This window comes from Podarcis raffonei, chromosome 5 (genome assembly GCF_027172205.1).
Source record: "Podarcis raffonei isolate rPodRaf1 chromosome 5, rPodRaf1.pri, whole genome shotgun sequence".
Classification (NCBI taxonomy): Eukaryota; Metazoa; Chordata; class Lepidosauria; order Squamata; family Lacertidae; genus Podarcis; species Podarcis raffonei.
In genome coordinates, this window is record NC_070606.1 from 95526762 (window position 1) to 95540446 (window position 13685).

The window sequence follows — 13685 nt, forward strand, 5'->3', positions numbered from 1 at the left end:
CTGTGGCAGTGGTTGGGTGACCCGGAATGGACAATAAAAGAGGGGTGATAATCTCATTCCTCAAGTCTTTATAAAGAGTGCAAGCCAGAAGGGCATGCGAGAGCCTTGAAGATAATTTATTCCAGGCACGTACAACTCCCAAGAGACTACTCCCAGTATAAAAAAAACTGGCAGTGATCTACCCATTGTTACTGGAGGGAGGAGGAGCATGTATGGGGTGGGTGGGTGGAAGGTGGTGGCTAACTGGAAGCGGGGTGGGGGTAGAATTGCCCAAAGTCATTGAACTATTTTTAGGGAGAATTGCCAAAAGTTGTTGAACTTTTTTTTAGGGGAGAGTTGCCAGAATTGTTGAGATTTTTTTTTTCCGGGGGGGAGAGTTGCCAGGGTTGTTGAGCTTTTTTTGGGGGGAGTTGCAAGAGTTGGTTTTTTTAGGGGGCTACATCATGATGCATAATGAAACACTAAGACAGGAGGCATTCCTTGGGATTTCAGCCGGGGGCGGAGGAAAATACCGACAGGGGCGGGGGACACAGATCGACCGTGATTGATAAGGAACTACCCGACGATCTGCCTATTAATTGCAGTCGACCGGTTTTACGTGTCTGATCTGCTCTAACATTTGCTCAGCACAGGATCTGCAATGCAGGCTACAACTACTACCGGGGCTTCCCACACACCAGTTCACAGGAGCTGAGCTCCGACACCTCTAAGGTGGGCACCATTGCCATTCTAAAAGAACACAGGAGAAGCTCATGGAGAGCTCCTTTTTTTCTAGAAAAATAGCACTGACTACTACAGTATCCCTAACATAAGACCATAAAGCTCACTACCTCCCACGGAAGTCAGTTCTATTACTCAACAGCTCTTACAGTTCTGAAGTTTCTCTTAAGCCTTTTGTCACAATCTACTTTCTTGCCATTTCTATTCATCCGTTCTAGTCCTTCCCTCTTGAGCAACAGAGAACAAGTCTGCTCCATCATCTGGATAATAGCCATTCAGTTATTTGAAGACTTTTGTCATGTCACACCCTTAATCTTCTCTTCTCCAGGCTAAACTTTCCCAATTCTTTCAACCACCCCTCAAAGGATTTGGTTTTGAAATTACTTTTGGTGGAGAAGTCAACAAGAAGGAGAGAATATTGGGTGGAATTGTTAGCAAGCCAAAATCCTTGGATTGATTAATGTAGACACAAGGTTTTGCCAACAAAACACTTTTATCCCCAGTTACCAGAGGAAGAAAATAATTTGCAGTTCTTCTTGCTAAGCTTCTTACCCGGCTGATTAATTATTAGGAAAAGGTACCTGAATGAATGTTTCTTGAGTAGCCATGATCCCGATCCGCCAGAGACCACCAATGATAGGAAGTGAAAGAGGACCAGGAGGGTAGTGTCTTCGTGACCAGACCTGCTTCAGGAAGTGCAGAATCAGAAGACTCACGGACAGAACAATAAAAAGTTCCCAGATCCCTGCCATTTCTTTGCTTCTGCTTTCTGTCTTTGTATCCTCCTCGTACAGCTGTCAGTTAACCGTGATTTCTCCTGTGGTTTGTTGCTTCTTTTTGAGACAGCTGCCAAGTGTGGCTGTTTCTCCAAAAACAGCATGTTATATACTCCCCAGCCAAAGATGCAAGTGACAAGATTTCATTGCAGCATCTTCAATTAGTGATAGTTTGCTATCAAGATAGTTAAGCCTGATAACATTTTAACAAAATAGTTGAAAAGCCTGTTTGGTCAAAGTAATCCTGCACGACAGTTACCCAGCAGGCATAAATATGCCAAGCCAATGCCCCACCCTTACCTAGCCCAGAACTACGAGGCGGGGGGAGCAGCTTCCATACCAACGCTGCCAGTGCCTCCTTGTAGCAATGACACCCTCATTTGCACTCAGACATGGAGAGAACCAGTGCACTGGCATCAAGGCTCCCCTGTCTGGAATAACTTCCCGTTCCAACCACATACACAATAGTCCCACAGCACCTCCCATTCCAGGAACTCCTCACCACCACAGTTTGGGGCTTTCCCAACACCGCTTCTGAGACAAACCTCACCCTAGATTGGGATCCTCCCGACTCTGCTTCATTTGCTCCAGGGACTCAAGGGCAGCCCAGCGGCTTTGTTGTTGCCTCTTCAACATTGAGTTAAAAAGAAGTAAAAACTCATGCCAGCTTTTACAGGTCTGAGTAGGCTTACATGTCTGGATAAGTTCGTGTTTTGACAAACAGGAAATTCATCTGAGACTTATATGCACATAGACTAACTGTCGTTGTCAGTTTGTGGGGTTTAGTCTGCATAATGCCTGAGTCCCTTCTAATCCCTGTGGTCCTGGATCCAGCAAAGGTTAAAATCTATTGGAGGATTCCGTTGTTGAATTGTCCAAGCAAGTTCCTTTGTGAGAGAATGGTCATAGTTACCACCTAAGTGTGGTTGTTAGTCTGACAAAGGACGCTGCTCTGAGCCAGAGGGCAAATGAATGGGCCCCTCCCTCACATGGCTGGTAGTAAGAAAGATGAAAGCCACAGCTGAGTTATGTGAGCTGGGCTAGAAGCAGGCAGAGTGAGAGCAATAGAATCATAGAACTGTAGAGCTGGAAAGGACCCTGAGGGCCTTTGAGTACAACCCCCTGTAATGCAGAATCTTAAACAAAGCATCTGTGACAGATGGCCATCTAACTTCTCCAAGGAAGCAGAGTCTACCACCTTCTGAGGAAGACTTTTCTACTCTCAAATAGCTCTTAGCACCAGAAAATTCTTCCTTAAAAATTATTATTATTATTATTATTATTATTATTATTATTATTACTATTATTATTACTATCATTACTTTATTGAATTTATATACCGCCCCCTATACCTGGAGGTCTTGGCGGTTCACAGAACAAAACCAAAATACAGTATAAAACCAAAATATATATAATCAAAATAAAAAAACCACCCAATAACACCCCCCTCAAAAAAAAAAAAGAACCACATTTTAAAATGGCATAGGATGTCTATCAAATCAACCAAAGGCCTGGTTAAAAAGGAACGTTTTCGGCTGGTGCCTAAACCTGTATAATGAAGGCGCCAGGCGAATTTCCCTGGGGAGAGCATTCCACAGATGGGGAGCCACTGCAGAAAAGACCCATTCTCGTGTTGCCACCTTCCAGACCTCTTGAGGAGGGGGCACACGAAGAAGGGCCTCAAAAAGATGATCTGAGGGTCCGGGTAGAGTCATATGGAAAAAGGAGGTCCTTGAGGTATTGCGGTCCTGAGCCGTTTAAGGCTTTATGGGTCAAAATTGGGCCCAGAAACTAATTTGTAGCCAGTGCAGTCAGACCAGGATCGGTGTAATATGCTCAAACTGTCTTGCTCCAGTGAGCAACCAGGCTGCTGAATTCTGCACTAGCTGAAGTTTCCGTACTGTCTTCAGATGCAGCCCTATGTATAACACATTGCAGAAATCTAACCTTGAGGTTACAAGAGCATAGGCAACAGTAGTTAGGCTATTCTTGTCCAGATAGGGATGTAGCTGGGCCACTAACCGAAGCTGATGGAAAGCACTCTGGGCCACTGAGGCCACCTGAGCCTTGTCCATCACTTCCACTGCCTCATCTACATATGTAAAGGAGAAACAGAGCTGAGTGTCATCAGCATACTGCTGACAATGTACTCCAAACCTCAGGTTAACTCCACCCAGCAGTTTCATGTAGATGTTAAACAACATGGGGGGGTAGGTTTGAGCCCTGCAGAACCCCACACTGAAGGTCCCATGGGACTAAAAAGCATTCCCCAAGTAACACCCTCTGGGAATGACCAACCAAGTAGGAGTGGAACCACAGCAAAGCAGTGCCACCCACCCCTAGTTCAGAGAGTCAGCCCAGAAGTATACCATGATTGATGGTTTCAAAACCTGCTGAGAGATTGAGAAGAATTAACAAGGACATGTTTCCCTTCTCTCTCTCTTGACAGAGGTCATCATACAGGGCAACCAAAGCAGTTTCTGTGCCAAAACTAGGCCTAAACTCCAATTGAAATGGATCCAGAAAATCAGTTTCTTCCAAAAGCGCCTGGATCTGGTCTGCAACCACTTGCTCCAGAACCTTGCTCAGGAAAGGGAGATTAGCAACTGGCCAGTAGTTGGTTAGGTTTTCTGAATCCAGGGAAAGTTTCTTAAGGAGTGGTTTTACCACTGCCTCCTTCAAACAGGCAGGGACCACCCCCTCTTGTAAAGATATATGATTGATATATGAAGATTTAAATACCCTACTAGAAAGGAATTCACACATTTCTCTGAACCTAATAATTCAGTGGGACAAATAGACGCCATTTGGACCTTGAAAGAGCTATTAATAAATGTAAATAAGGTGAAAATCCAGCCAAGAACAATCTCAGACCATAACCCGGTATGGGTATGGATGAAAGGAGCGGAGAGAAGAGTGAGCAGATGGAGACTAAATGAGAGTTTGCTAAATGATGAAATTGTCCTTCAAAAAGCAAGGGTAGCATTAAAATAATTTTTTGAATATAACTTGAACCAAGGAACAGATGTTAAAACTGTATGGGACGCAAGCAAGGCTGTGCTAAGAGGATTCTTCATACAACAGAACACTCATAAAAAAAATTAAAGAGAAAAAAAATGGAGATGTGGGAAGAAATTGGAAGAAATTAAAAAGAACTATTTAGCAACCCGGACAACGAACAAATTAAACAAAACATAAAACTATTACAGACACAATTTTCGATGACCATTAATCAAGAAATCAAATGGAAAATTAAGTGGCTAAGGCACAGGAGTTTTGAGTTTGCAAACAAACCTGGAAAATTATTAGCCTGACAATATAAAAAGAAACAAAATGACAGAATTATAAATAAAATTAAAATTGAAGATAACATAATTGATAACCCAAAGGAAATAAATAGAAATTTTGTGAACTGCTACAGGAAATTATATAAAGAAGGATCAGAATGCAATGAAGAAATAGAAGAGTACCTACCAAACTCCCAAAAATACCAAAGGAGAAAATTATTTCCTTAAACTCATCAATCACAGCAATGGAAGTAGAACAAGCCATTAAAAGAACAAAAATAGGGAAGACGCTGGGCCCGGACGGCCTTCCAGCAAACTATTACAAAAAACTTGAAGAATCTTTATTCCAACCGCTGAAGGATACAATGAATGATATACTAAAAAAATGGAAACCTCACAAAATCATGGTCAGAGAGCTTCATAACCTTAATCCCTAAACAGGGAACTGACCTGACAAATATGTCTAATTATAGGCCAATTGTTCTTCTAAACAATGACTACAAAATATTTGCGGACATAATCACAGAAAGGCTGAAAAAGATTTTTAAGGACCAGGCTGGCTTCTTCCCGGGACACCAGATGCAAAATAACATTAGAAATGTTATCAAAGTTTTGGAATACCTGGAAACCAGAATTGATAAGCCAGCAGTATTAATGCTAGTGGATGCAGAAAAAGCGTTTGATAACATATCCTGGAAATTCATGAAACAAGTGTTACAACAAATGGAATTTGGCAAACAGTTTTGTAAAGGAATCGAGGCTATTTATTCAGACCAACGTGCAAAAATAATTATCAATGGTAACATCACAGAAGAATGTGTAATAAGAAAAGGAAAAAGACAAGGATGTCCACTATCCCCACTGATATTTATTTTGGTTGTGGAGGTGTTGAACAAAAAAATAAGAGAAGATAAAAACATAAAAGAAATAACTCTAAGGGAAAAAGCATATAAAGTAAAGGCAGACTGCCTCCAAAAATGGCAAAGAGATATTTCCAAATTCATCTGGCAGGGAAAAAGACCAAGAATTAAACATAAATTATTGGTTGACATTAAGGAAAGGGGGAGGGTTCCCTGCCACATATAATATTATATTATGAGATGACCTGTTTTACTTGGATTAGGGAGTGGTGTGTATTACAAGACCCAGACCTTTGAGATTTAGAAGGCCATGACAACTGATACTGTTGGCATGCGTACTTAGGATACTACAAAGTCAAGATTCACAAGAACTTCTTAAAGCATATCATAAGAAAATCACTTTATATGGTCTGGGCGAAATATAAAGAACTGTTGGAACCCAAAATTGTGGTGGATATCACCTCCAGAAGCGATGGCCGTAAAAAAGAAAGAACATGAGAGAAAATTGGCCAGCATATAAACTATTATTAAAGGAGGAAGAGAACCAATTGAAACTTTAAAAAATTGATGAAATAAGAGAGTATTTGTCAGATTGGCTTCAATACCACCAGCTGTATGAGACATTCAAAGCAGATTGAAAAAAGGGATTTGTGGCAGAACCCTCCAGAGTAGAAACAGATCTGATAAACTCAAATGTGAAAACTCTTTCTAAAATGTATCGTCTCCTAAATTCAGGTAGGTAGCCGTGTTGGTCTGACACAGTCTCTCTCTCTCTCTGTCTCTCTCTATTAAAAAAATATAAAAAATATAAAAATAAATTTTAAAAATAACAAAATAACAAAAAACCCTACGTTACAAATAAATGTTGGAGATGTGGAGAAGCAGTAGGAACGACATTGCATATGCTGTGGACATGCAAAAAAAATTAGTGAGTTCTGGAACGTAGTCTATACAGAACTTAGAAGAATGTTTGAAGTTTCGTTCTTAAAAAACCCAGAGACCTTTCTTCTGGGAATCTCAGGTTCTGACATACCCAAGAATGCAAGGGAAATATTTTTATACACCATTGTGGCATCAAGAATCCTGATAGCCTCAAACTGGAAAGGAGGGAAAGTACCATCTAAGTTGGAATGGCAACAAACAATTAATGGAATATGCAGAATTGGCTAAATTAACAGGGAAAATTAGAGATCAAAGGTTTATTGAAAAATGGGGCATGTCTAAAAACTATCTTAAATCCTACTGTAGTAGTATAACATCTGTGGCAGCCTTTGAATAACTTCAGCATTACAATAGATATATGTAAGAAAATATAAATCTCTTAATGTTTAATAGCAATAACTTAGATAAACAGTGCATTAAGCAAATAAGTACTTGAAGATTTATGGAGTTGACAGGAAGTCAATGGAACCTTACGAAGATGGTGACAAAATGTAACAAATTTTTATAATATTGTGTTATAGAGAAATAACTTTGTTTTGATTACTATGTTACTTTCTGTTAAGTTCAATAAAGCATAAAAAAGGAATGTTGAATTTGACTGCTCCCAGTGGATTACACCCCACGTGGACACCCCATGAGATTCATCTGCTATAACAGCAGAGTCAACGTCTTGGTGGATGCAAGCAATTTTATCTTAAAAATGCTTTGCAAACAAGTCACAGTGAGCTACTGTTGGTTCTATCACCTCCTTTGGGCCAGCCTGTAAAAGGCCCCATATAACCTGTAATTGCTCTGCCAGATGGCATAACAAGGATGCAATGAAGGCAGCAAAGTATGCCTTTTTTGATGCCTTCACTGCCACTAGGTAGGCTCGATAATGAGCCCTTGTCAGTGTTCGGTTTGTAGCAGGAAACCCCCCCCCATCATTCAGTTTGTACAAACTTCACACACACTCACACACTACATACGCCACACTTCTGTTATAAATTCATAGAAAAATCAACCATACATCGGATTTGCACTGTTCCATTTTATTTTACTCCATATGACAAGGACTATCAAAGGGGGGTGGCTTGGTTCTGGTCAGCCATAATCCCTTCACCATCCCAGCACATCCACAGGAGCCCTGCCCAGTTGCTATGCCAACCCTGATGATCCCAGACAGAAGACAATCAAGATCACAAAGAACTTGCATATGGGAGTGGATTCAGCATGGACTGAAACAAAGGACAATGATCAGATCTTCCCTCTGGGGGCAGGAAACTGCCAACTCCCCTTTGTCTCCTGGAAGTGACTCATGGGGAAGGGGGAAAGGAGGAACCAGCCAGGTGACAGGACACTCAGGTTACCACCAACTCCTCCCTCAAACCCTCCTTTCTGTAATGTATGCATGATGTTTCTGGGGGTGGGCTTGACCTAGAGGATGGGAATTTCAAAAGTTTTTATAAGGTCTTGCACACCATCTTTCTGGGTCTTTCCTCTCTCCTGCAAGTGAGGGGAACACCCTGTTGCAACAGTTCAATAAAGGCCAAGCCTACAGGCTGCTGTTTTGCTCCAAGTTATCCTGGTTGGTGTCTTTGTTTTGTCCAAGGGAGCCCTCGGATTTTTCCGGTAACAGGTTGCATCCATTTGGATCTTTCCTCTACTTGTGTTCAAGCTGTCTCCCAGTTTGTTTCCTTGCCCTAAGCTCTGGAGTATACCAGGAGGCCAATCAGGGTCCACAAAGTGGGAGAGGGTGCTCAGGGGCGATTGCCTCAATAGCCAGAACCATTTGGGTGTTCCAGAGATTGGCCCGGGCTTCAACAGGGGCGCCAGTCATATAAGCCGGAAAACCCCCTCAGAGCCGTTTGGAATCCCACTGGATCCATCAGCCTTCCTAATAGGTCCCCTGCCCCTGCAGAGGGGAAAGGGTGCTGACAGCCTAAATCTCAACAGGAAGTGATCTGACCATGACAAGGGACTGATGTCAATGCCCCCTACCTTCAAATCACCCTCTTCCTGCCCAGTCAAGAAAACAAGGTCCAGAGTGTGGCCTGCCATGTGTGCTGGGCCTGTGACATGTTGGGACAGCCCCATGGTAGCCATGCCGGCCGTGAAGTCTGATTGCTCAATGCCAGGTGTAGGTGTGCAAATATCCAGAGTGTGGGGATCAGATGGCATTACCATGAGGAATTATAAAATATACATCAAGCCATTGTGTCCACGATGAATGCTAGATGTTGACTAGGTCTGATGTATTGACAATAATTTCTGATTAAATCCCATAAACTTCTACATTTATGCCATTTTCCCTCTACTGCCCATTTCTCTTGCTTGACAAGCCACGTACACAGCCCAGTTGCCAGTTGCTTTGCCAGGCATGCATCCTGGGCCATAAAAGATCGTGGGCAGTTTCTTTGATGTAGCTTTTCTGATATGTTAATCTTAGGATGTTAATCTTAGGGCCAGGAAACAGATTTTCACATGAAGGCGATAATGATCGCTGTCCTCCTGGCCATCCTTCTTATCATGTATATTGCTTGTTTATCACCTCCCGGGGTTGCCAAATGTACTCCTTTGTAGTTCTGTTTTATTTACTCCAGAAGTATGCGTGCTTAATTAGTTTTGTAGTTTAACTTTGTCCCCATGTGGGGTTTGTTGAAATGCTCAGAAGAAATCTGATTGGTTCTTACGAACACGGTGTAAAAAGTTCTTTTGTGAATAAAATGACCTGGGCCGGAGGGTGGACAGGACGCACTCCTTCCAGAGTCTTGCTGGTTCAAGCCTGTGTGTGTATTTTCATGATCAGAGTCTAATCCTTCCTTTGCTTTGGAAACGCCACACCAGGAACACACACTCTAGCTTCCCTCCTGTGAGAAATTATAATGTTGCTTTTTCACATAAGCAATAATGCTGCAGTCTAGACTTGCTTACATTCATAGTTAGAACAGCTTGTGGTTAGGATGCTCATAAATAAGACAGCTTGCAGCTGGAATATGGTTTATTCATAGGCTTCAGCAGGTATAGAATTTGCTTACACCTGTAACGGAGACAACTAGTGGTCAGGATGTGGCTCTGTCACTTGCTTCAGTATGTAAATGTAATGGGTATGAGTTACTCGTGCGTAAACTGGTGCCTTTCTAGGCTAATTTGCCTTGTTAAACCTTTCTGACTGCACAGCCCTCTCTCATCGTGGCTGCCTCAGTCGCTGGCAGAATCCGTCAGTGGGCGTTTCTTAAACCTCTTCCAACATAAAAGCTGTTTGACACCCAGTCTCCTCCTCCTCTCACTGCGCGGGAGTCTCCTGCGCAGGGAGGGTGTGGGTAGCGGAGGACCTGTGCTCTCCTCACTGATGTCCAGTGAAGAGTCCTGGAGCCCTCTCTCCGATTCCCCCATCTGCCCCCCTTTATCCCTGGTGTTGCGCTGATTTGCTTCCCCCTCTACTGAGCTGTTTCTCCCCCTGCTGCTGGGTCCTTCGCCAGCATCATCTGGGAGCCTCCCCTTCGCCTCTCGCTCTGATGTCAGTTCCCTGACAGTAAATGCATAGGAACATAGACCAAATAAGGACGAAGGTAAACAAGAGGGGTGGGCATCAAAATCAGAGTACTGGGAGATGTCAACAGGGGCGGGAATGTTAGTAGGGGAATTAGGCGGTCGTGATAGGCTGTAAACCTTGTAGTACCCAGCCAATGGGGAGACAAAGGAGGGAACCTGTACTCCGGTTACAGGGAATATAAAGTTATGCTTTGTCAATTTTGGGTGTGCCTACTTAAGACACCTGGTCTTGCAAGAACATTTTGTAATCAATAAACTCTTTGCTACTTCACCAATTTTGTTCAGATTTTATTTTGAGGGTCTCAAGACCAATTTCTAACACCCCCCCCAACTGGACAGAGAGCCTGGAGATAGAGAATCTCTATAGACCACAGCAACTCCCCCTCCCTGACTCTCGAGTCTGGCCTGATGTTGCACTGAGTACCCAGGTGGGCACAGCTAGGTGAGACCAACTCCACCCTGTTCACTCACCCAGGTTTCAGTGATACACGCCAGATCACCCCCCTCGTTCATAATCAGGTCATGGATGAGGGAGATTTCATTCTGGGCCAACCTGGCATTCAACAGTGACAGCCGCAAACCTGAGGTCTGGCTGATATGACAACCACAATTCCCCAGGTTGGAGGAAGGGCTGGCACATGGCACAGTCACTAACTGCCTGTGTCGTGTGCCCCTTACCTGGCCTGCCCCTCCTCCCAAGCCATCCCTCCCCCTACCGAGAACCACTGTAATTAGGTCTCCCCCTGCTCTCCCCCACTCCTCTCCTCCCAGGCACATCCCACCAAATGCCCTTACAACCCAGTTAAAAACAGTTGAAACACTAAAAAATAATAATTAAAAAGCAGCAGCAGCAGCAGTCCTTATAAAACCTGCCAAGCCCTGCCCTGGGTCCACTGGAAGACCCAATGGAGGAAGAGGAGTGCGGGAGAACGCACTACCCCTGGCAGCACGATCCCGGTGGGGCGTCATGGTGGCCTCACCCCCCCCCCGCGCTGGGCACCACACCCCCACAGGCAGTGCACAACACCCCCAGGACTCATGCCACACCCCTGTGGGCAACGCACCATGCCCCCAGGATGCACGCTAGCCCCACCCCCGCCTGTTCTCCATTGCTGTGAACCAGTGCAAGATTATACGTGAATTATACTTTAAAACTTACTTTCCAAGTTGTTGCCTGCTACTTTAATAAGTGGGGTAAGAAAGGGGAGCCAACTTACTTCATAGCTGGAGCTGCTCAAAACAAAGGCTCACAGTCTAATTCCTATGCTTTAAAATTTGCTGCCAAAAATGGGATTTTGAAACTCTGTTCAACTCACACAGGTGGGTGCCTGGAGGGATAAATTGCAATTATTCTCTCTTGCCTATTAAAACCCATTCCAGTTATGAGTTTGGGGTAGGTTGGGGCACCAGTCAGATGAGTTCTTGATGATGATCAGATGGCCACTTTGCTGTGTTGCTTCACTTCAAAGGGATGAGGTAGGTTGCAGTTAGCTGCATCCAGGTGACAAGGTGGGCTGGGGAGATGCTTGTCAGTGAGCCAGAAGGGAGAAATGCTGAGAGAGCTTGGGGAGAGACACGTTTTGCTTCTGTGCTTTGTTGCTGTTGTTTAGTCGTTTAGTCGTGTCCGACTCTTCGTGACCCCATGGACCAGAGCACGCCAGGCACTTCTGTCTTCCACTGCCTCCCGCAGTTTGGTCAAACTCATGCTGGTAGCTTCGAAGACACTATCCAACCATCTCATCCTCTGTTGTCCCCTTCTCCTTGTGCCCTCCATCTTTCCCAACATCAGGGTCTTCTCCAGGGAGTCTTCTCTTCTCATGAGGTGGCCAAAGTATTGGAGCCTCAGCTTCACGATCTGTCCTTCCAGTGGGCACTCAGGGCTGATTTCCTTAAGAATGGATAGGTTTGATCTTCTTGCAGTCCATGGGACTCTCATGAGTCTCCTCCAGCACCATAATTCAAAAGCATCAATTCTTCGGCCATCAGCCTTCTTTATGGTCCAGCTCTCACTTCTATACATCACTACTGGGAAAACCATAGCTTTTACTATACGGACCTTTGTTGGCAGCTTCTGTGCTTAGGGCTCCCCAACCATGAATGGGCAATTATGTTTACCTGGAAGTAAATACAATCAAACTCAGTGGTGTTTGTTTCTGCTGTGTAGGTTCAACTTGTAAAACACATTTGGCTTTAATGAATGATACACAGACAACTGAAATACAACCTTTCACTTTTAATTAACACTAACGATTTTTTTGAAAATTCTCAAAAAACTGTCAAATAATCCCATCATCCCCCTTCCTCTCCTCCTGCAAGCACCTCCTCGCTGATATCCAGAAAAACACCTGTATCTGCCCCGCCCCCGATATCCCTCCCAATTTCCCTTAACTTTGCCCCTACCAGAGGCAACATTCATTTGCATGATTAGTGGAAAACCTGTAATTTCACTACGTTGACTCACCTTGTTTTATGCATGATCGCTGTATAATGTAACAATCCAAACAAGCTACACAGGGTTTGCAAAACCCAGTACAGTGGTACCTCGGGTTACATACGCTTCAGGTTACATACGCTTCAGGTTACAGACTCCGCTAACCCAGAAATAGTACCTCGGGTTAAGAACTTTGCTTCAGGATGAGAACAGAAATTGTGCTCCGGCGGCGTGGCAGCAGAAGGCCCCATTAGCTAAAGTGGTGCTTCAGGTTAAGAACAGTTTCAGGTTAAGAACGGACCTCCGAAACGAATTAAGTACTTAACCCGAGGTACCACTGTACGTTTCCAATTTACAGATATTATTCTGTAAATGCAGACTTATTCTGCATTGAATGATTTTTTTTCCTCATTGGTGCTCTCTCAATAAGGTCATTAGCTATAACATTAAGATCAATTTCCTGAGAGATCTGTTTATGTCTATTTTGAACAATTTTTTGCATGCATCCTTGTCTCTTGATGTGTTTTGAAGATGAACATTCATGCTATTTGCTGCAGACCAAAAGATGTCACAGTATGCTTTGTTACCAAATTACTAAATATCCTCTTATAGCTTTCCCCCCAAATATCTTGGTACTGTTGTCCTGGTTTCCCCTTCACATCAGGAGCCATAGTTTTCGAAGACTCCCCCTCTCCCTTTGCTAAGTTTCCTGCCATGGAATAAGTAGTAGAGATTTGCATGCCAAGAACCCATGACCCAGCAGTTCCCTATGGAGTGAATAATTACACAAGACACGCAGCATGAACTAGAGGTTTATGGGTTTGAATAGGCCACAACTTTTATTGGTTACAGATGTGGTTTGGCATAGGCATTGGGTGAAGCCAAATTATTTCACCACATCTGCTTGTGGGGATTTCATCGCATCTTGTGGGGATGATTAGGGAGGCGGGAAAGGATATATTATTTAATGATATCCTTCCTAACTTGTGCTAGCAAGTTCCATTTTCTAGCAGAGTTCCAAACACCCCCCTTTTAAAATTACACAGCGATCAGCTTGTTGCTGACTCATCTTAGGCTTACTATTAAAGATTCCTTCCTGGTAAAACCCCTTCTAATCCCTCTTCAAAAGAATAAA

General features: G+C 43.6%; 1 protein-coding gene across 1 annotated transcript in view; it reads right to left on the bottom strand.

Moving 5' to 3' along the window:
* LOC128414867 (cytochrome P450 2J6-like) overlaps window positions 1-2586 on the bottom strand; it is a 29423-nt gene extending 26837 nt beyond the window's left edge. Inside the window, exon 1 of the mRNA XM_053390782.1 lies at window positions 1302-2586. Within this exon, the coding sequence (XP_053246757.1) occupies window positions 1302-1472 (171 nt within the window). The 5' untranslated portion in view covers window positions 1473-2586. The remainder of the gene's footprint in view (window positions 1-1301) is intronic.
* Window positions 2587-13685: the final 11099 nt, after the last annotated feature.